The 6,000-nt window shown below is 36.6% G+C and overlaps 1 protein-coding gene and 1 pseudogene across 1 annotated transcript; one reads left to right on the top strand and one right to left on the bottom strand.

The window, feature by feature from the left end:
• Window positions 1-223: 223 nt before the first annotated feature.
• LOC130949237 (myb-related protein 308-like) lies at window positions 224-2,044 on the bottom strand (annotated as a pseudogene).
• A 640-nt stretch (window positions 2,045-2,684) lies between these two features.
• LOC130949236 (protein FAR1-RELATED SEQUENCE 5-like) lies at window positions 2,685-5,534 on the top strand. Its single transcript, XM_057878013.1, has 6 exons — window positions 2,685-2,759; window positions 2,835-4,592; window positions 4,824-4,907; window positions 5,022-5,081; window positions 5,196-5,357; window positions 5,490-5,534. Exons 1-6 carry the CDS (start codon window positions 2,685-2,687, stop codon window positions 5,532-5,534), a joined length of 2,184 nt encoding a protein of 727 aa, XP_057733996.1.
• Window positions 5,535-6,000: the final 466 nt, after the last annotated feature.

Below are 6,000 nucleotides of genomic sequence, written 5' to 3'. Positions count from 1 at the left end.
GTAAAACCGGTTAATAAAATTTATTTTTAAACCAGATGCTTAAAATTCGGTTCGACCCAGCTAGTTTGAATAAACCGATTCGAGTCTTTTCCTTTTTTGCCCTTTTCTTCAATCTCCCAAACGATGTCGTTTCATAATCCCTTCTCCTCCCTTAACCTCACTTTCATAGAAGCTCTCTCATCTCTCATATCTCATTGACCCAAGTTTTCTCCTTCTATCAGCATCATCCGACAAGCTCGTCGTCGGTCTCCTCCGATCTCCGATCTCGCGTGCCTTCCTCGCCCTCGTCGTCACTGGCGGCAGTAGTAGCAGCTCCCCGACCTGGACGTCGTTGCCACTCCGTCTGTTGTCGCTGCCTCGCAATCAGTTTCGTGCCGTCATTGCGCCCGTCGAAGTCGAGACAGAAGCAGCAGGTCCCCGACTTCCCCTTTGCCTTCAGCAACTCCTCGGCCTCCTTCGCACAACCTGGTCCCAATCCGGTGAGTTTTCAACAAATTTTCCTATTCGTCTGTTTTGTGTTTAGTTGTTGTGTTTGATTTTTTTTTTTGTCAAAAATAATCACATTGAGTGAAGATCACCAATATCGGCACATGGGTATTCATAAAAAGATGAACTGTATGAATGATTGAAGCCAAAATTGGGATTTTTACTATTTTATTAATAATTGTATAATTGGGATCAAACAGAATTAAATGGGTTATGCAAAAAACTGGTAACTAAAATTAAAATGGATTTTGAAATAAGAAGTAGCGAATTTAAAGTGTTAGAAAGATGCCAATCATACACAGAACTCACAGAAGAAGAAGAACAAGAAGAACTTGGAGGTGTAGTAGCACTAGTAGTGTTCCAATCACTATCACTCTTGTCATGATCAGCATTATTCTTTTGAATGCTTGGTTGTTGAAGCATTATCACCTCTTTTGTGTCCCTTAATTCTAAGTTCTTATTAGGTGCAGTAGATCGAGTAGGTGCTCTTCTCTTGGAAGCTTTTAATGCAGCAATTGTCAATGGTGGGAGGGAAGGAGAAATAATCATTCAAAGATTTCATGAAGCAATAATTTTTTCTCCTGATCCAATGTGAGTTCCAATAGTTCTTTATCTCATTGTATGTTCTTCCTGGTAAATGCCCTGTTATCACTGACCACCTACATTTATTACATACCAAACAAAACATCATCAAAATAGAATTAACTATTTCCCACTCAGATACAAGAAACTACTTTGGTAAATTATGATTTATTCATTTCTTTAAAACTGTAAACACATGCTAATTTGCATATCCTCTTGCATTAACATTAGCTTATGCTGGTTGGTTATTATTAAGTTATTAACTTACAACTGAGAAAAATTTAACTTTGGAAAAATTATCATTTTATTTTTAGTTTTGATTAATTTAATGTTTCATATTAGTCTTAGCTAGGAATATAATTGATGTTTCTTTTTCACTATATCAGATTCCTTCTATATGTGTAGTGCTAGCTTCTATGGATTCACTCAAAGCTAGCTAATTAAGCATATCACTATTATATTCGTGTATCATCAGACTAAACTGTTATGATAGTAATTTTTCATGCATGTTTTGAACAGCAATGATAATATAAAATAATTAAGGAAAGGGAATAGAAAACTAGTAGAAGTAGTATTGTAATTAAAGGCCGAAAATTCAGGAAAAGTTATCTTTATGTATTAAATAACAATTTAATTAAACATATTAACTTGTGATTAGAGAGAGGCAGCATATATATATATATATATATATATATATATATATATATATATATACCTATTACCAAGAACAGCATGCAACTTGACAATGATCTCTTCTTCTTGGGGAGTGATGGCCTCTCTTGACATATGATCTGAGGTAGTTTATCCATCTGAGTCTGCAACTCTTAGCACACCTTAAGAGTCCAGCATTCTTGGGCAACGACCTCCATGAACCCTCCCCATGTTCTTCTATGTATTGAGTCAATATCCTATCTTCTTCAGCTGTCCATCTTCCTCTCTTCAACCCCACTTTCTCACAGCATGGAGCTCTTCCCATCATCGATGATGATATGCTAACAACACCTACCAATAGAATGATGATAGTAGTTGCTTCATGCAAATGCAATGAAACTATATATATATATATATATATATATATATATATATATATATATATATATATATATATATATATATATATATATGCATAGGTAGATACCAAATCATTTTGAACATAAGAAGGAAATATTTGGTTTTTAGTTATCTTTCTTTTAAGAGCATAATATATACCATGGAACTTCAGCTTGAATCTTTGGGTTACTAAAAATTTTGACTGCTTTATGTCTCTTGTTTGTAGGGATAGGCTCACCCTGTGGTGTGTAGGAATCGCAAATTACCTATGCAATAAAAAGATTATATTGAATCACACTAACTTCATAATATTTGTGGTGTAACAGTTAACAATTCCTCTTTGTATGTTGTGTTTTCTCTCATTAACTTGGTTTTAATTTATCAATTTTTTATTTAAAGTTTGAGTTGCATACAGAGCTCTTGTTAACTTCCATTTTAGTCTATTTTTTTAGTTTAGGTTAAGATGTCTTATGAAGCTATCTCCTACTTTTACCTGTTCTTGTTTATGCAAAAATTTTTCACTTTTTTACATATATAGAATTAGAAAGAAAACGAGTCTGGCTGCAATGGATGTTGATTCGGAGCCACTCAATTCACAAGAGAACGTTGAAGATTGCTTGATGACCGGTGTGGAAGAGAATGTAAATTGCACTTGTGATTGCGGTGGCAGCAGTAGCAAGTGTTTTGTTGTGACGGCCGATGATATTATAAACTAGACATTTGAAACATCAGATGCAGCTTATAACTTGTATGTGCGTTACGCAAGGTGTGTCGGGTTCGGAGTTCGCAAGGGTGATATAGCACGTGGAAAAGATGGAACACAACGCAGAAGGCGATTTTTTTGCAACAAGGAAGGAAAGAGAGCCGATAAATACATCTCTAATTTGAACAGGAAAAGGGAGCATAAAGCACTGACTCGTACGGGTTGTGAAGCCATGCTTGCGGTGTACTTTGACACTCAAACTTCAGCTTGGAGAGTTAAAAAATTAGTTGAGAAGCACAACCACGATCTTGTCCCCCAATGCTTGGTACACTTAATTCCAAACCACCGTGGGATGAATGAGGCTCAAAAAGCTAAGGCAAACACCATGCACGATAATAGTCTTCCAAGCTCTAAGATAATGGGACTAATGGTAGGCCAAGCTGGGGGTTATGCTAATGTCGGGTTCACAAAGAAGGATCTGAATAACCACATTGAAAGAACTCGTCATGCAAAGCTCATTGGTGGGGATTCTAATGCAACAATTAGCTATCTACTTGGAAAAGCCGATGTTGACCCCATGGCCATTGCAAGGTACAGTGCTACTGATGAAAGTCGGCTGGCGAATCTATTTTGGGCAGATGGCATTTGTAGGGCAGATTATCAGTGCTTTGGAGATGTGCTTGCATTTGATACAACCTATCGGAAAAATAAGTACAGAAGACCGTTGGTTATCTTCTCGGGTTGTAACCATCACCGTCAAACATGCATATTTGGCTTTGCCTTGATAGAGAACGAACAAACAGCAACATATATGTGGTTGTTGCAAAACTTCTTAGATGTCATGCTGAACAAGTCTCCTAGTGTTGTGGTCACAGATGGTGATGAGGCAATGAAGGCAGCAATTCAAGAAATCTTTCCAAATGCAACTCACCGATTATGTGGTTGGCACATTCAGAGAAATGTAACAGCAAACATAAAAAGCAAAGGTTTTTCTGACGACTTCAGAAGATGTTTGTATGCTCCATGGCATCCGAATGAATTTGAAGGATATTGGGAGAATATGATAAAAAAATATGGGTTGGAGGAAAATGAATGGGTACTAGATGAGTATCAAAAGAGGAAAAGCTGGGCAAGCGCCTACTTGCGAGATAAATTCTGTGCTGGATTTAGAACAACATCAAGGTGTGAAGGGATAAACAACTTCATCAAGAGGTTTATTGGCATTCGTCAAAGTTTTTTAGAGCTAGTCCAGAATCTTGAACATGCTCTCAGGGATTATAGACATAATGAATTAGTTTCTCAATTTAAGACGGTGTGCGGAGAGCCTGTGTTAACAACTCGCTTAGCTGCATTGGAGCTTTGTGCTGCAAATTTTTACACACAGGAGATGTTTAGCAAAGTAAAAATAGAGATTGAAGGAGTGGCTGCATTAGATGTTATAGATGAGGAAAATATATCAACTACTGTTGTTTTAAAAGTTAAGGAGTATGACAGAGGGCAACATATATACACCGTACTTTATGAGCGCAACACCGAGAATATGGAGTGTGAATGTAGTAGGTGGAGTAGTGAAGGCATTCCCTGTAGCCACATGTTTTGTGCCATGAAAAGGCTAGGTTTACAGAAGTTGCCAGAAAGTCTTCTTTTGAGAAGATGGTCCAAGGATGCCAAAAAGTATCCGGATGAAAGTTCAGCTAGAAGCACTGTGGAAGATGGAGAAAGAGATTTTTTAATGCGCTATGGCGCATTGTCAGTGGCAGCTACGTGGATGGTATTCTTAGGAGCTCAAGATGGTCCTTCTTTCCATGACACTATGAATGAAGTCTCTCGTTTGACCAAAACACTAGAGCAAAAGTCGTGCTTGAAAAGAGGAACAAGAGATTCTCCCATGCCGAACTTTATTGGTGACCCTTCAGTTGTCAAGACAAAAGGTGCACCAAAGGGAAAAAAAGAGAGTAGAAAACGGAGGTGAACTAAATGCAACAATGCTGGTCATGTAAAGAAGAATTGTCCTGTGAAGAATGAGGGTGACAATTTGGGTGATAAGATTAGTGGTGGCACACAGGCTAGCTTTGGTGCAGAAGAGGTCAGTCAAATTCAAAATGGCATTATGCTTTACTTGAATTAAAATAACCTGTTAAATTTTATGTCGTAGTTATACTTGATAGCAAGTTTGAGTTTATGCCTTCTTTTGTCACAGGAGCTTCCCAAAGACCCTGTGGCTTCTCAAGGGACGCAAGCTAGCTTCGGTATAAAAGAGGTTAGTAAGATACAATATTACATTAGTGGTTACACGAATTAAAATAAACTGGTAAATTTTATGCTGTAGTTATACTTGATAGAAATTTTGACTGCATGTATCATTTTTTCTTAGGAGCTTCTCAAGGACCCTATGACTTCTCAAGATACATTAGCAATGCCAAATACAGAAGTAAATGCATCTGTGCAGTTAGGATTTGGGCTAGGTGACTCAGAATTGATTAATAGACATGGGGCTCCCATCCCACCATATGGAAGTAATCAGTGGCTATTACAGGTATCAATAATAAGAGAAGAATTATTGCATTGTTATAACTTAGATTAGTAAATTTTTTTCTATTTGATATCCATTATGATTCGCTGAATTCCTTTCTTTTTCTCTCAAATTTGTTTGTGCTGTGGCGAACAGGTTGTACAACAAGGACAATATCCGAAGTTCAATGGGATGCAGTAGTGCATTGAGGTTGATATATGATGGGGACTGCTAGACTATGTATCAAAGAAAAACCAGTAGCAATTTAATGTTTGGTTGTACTCCATGAGAATTTTTTATTTCTTGAATCATTGTTTGAGCATTTTAGGCAATTTAATACCTTCTGAAATAGGTGCAGTAACAGATTGTTAAACTGATTTATTTTCTTTTTTACTTTCCAATTGTCATGACAGGTTTATTGTCTTAGTTGGCTATGAATATTTCAATAACAGATTAAATATGTGGTTTATTTACTGGATGAAACAGCATTATGTGGTTTATTTATATAGGTGGTGTGACTCTATCAATGCTTATGCTAATTTATTTAAGGCTATTTCATCTTGTATTTTGTTTCTCATTTTTACATTTTATAAATTGGTGTTCTTTCTTGTCTGTATATTCTAGGCCAAAATTGTTTGCTTTTTGTCTAAAAAAGATTGGTTTTTGT

The sequence above is a fragment of the Arachis stenosperma genome, chromosome 9 (assembly GCF_014773155.1).
Source record: "Arachis stenosperma cultivar V10309 chromosome 9, arast.V10309.gnm1.PFL2, whole genome shotgun sequence".
NCBI lineage: Eukaryota > Viridiplantae > Streptophyta > Magnoliopsida > Fabales > Fabaceae > Arachis > Arachis stenosperma.
This window is presented reverse-complemented; position numbering and strand designations above follow the sequence as displayed.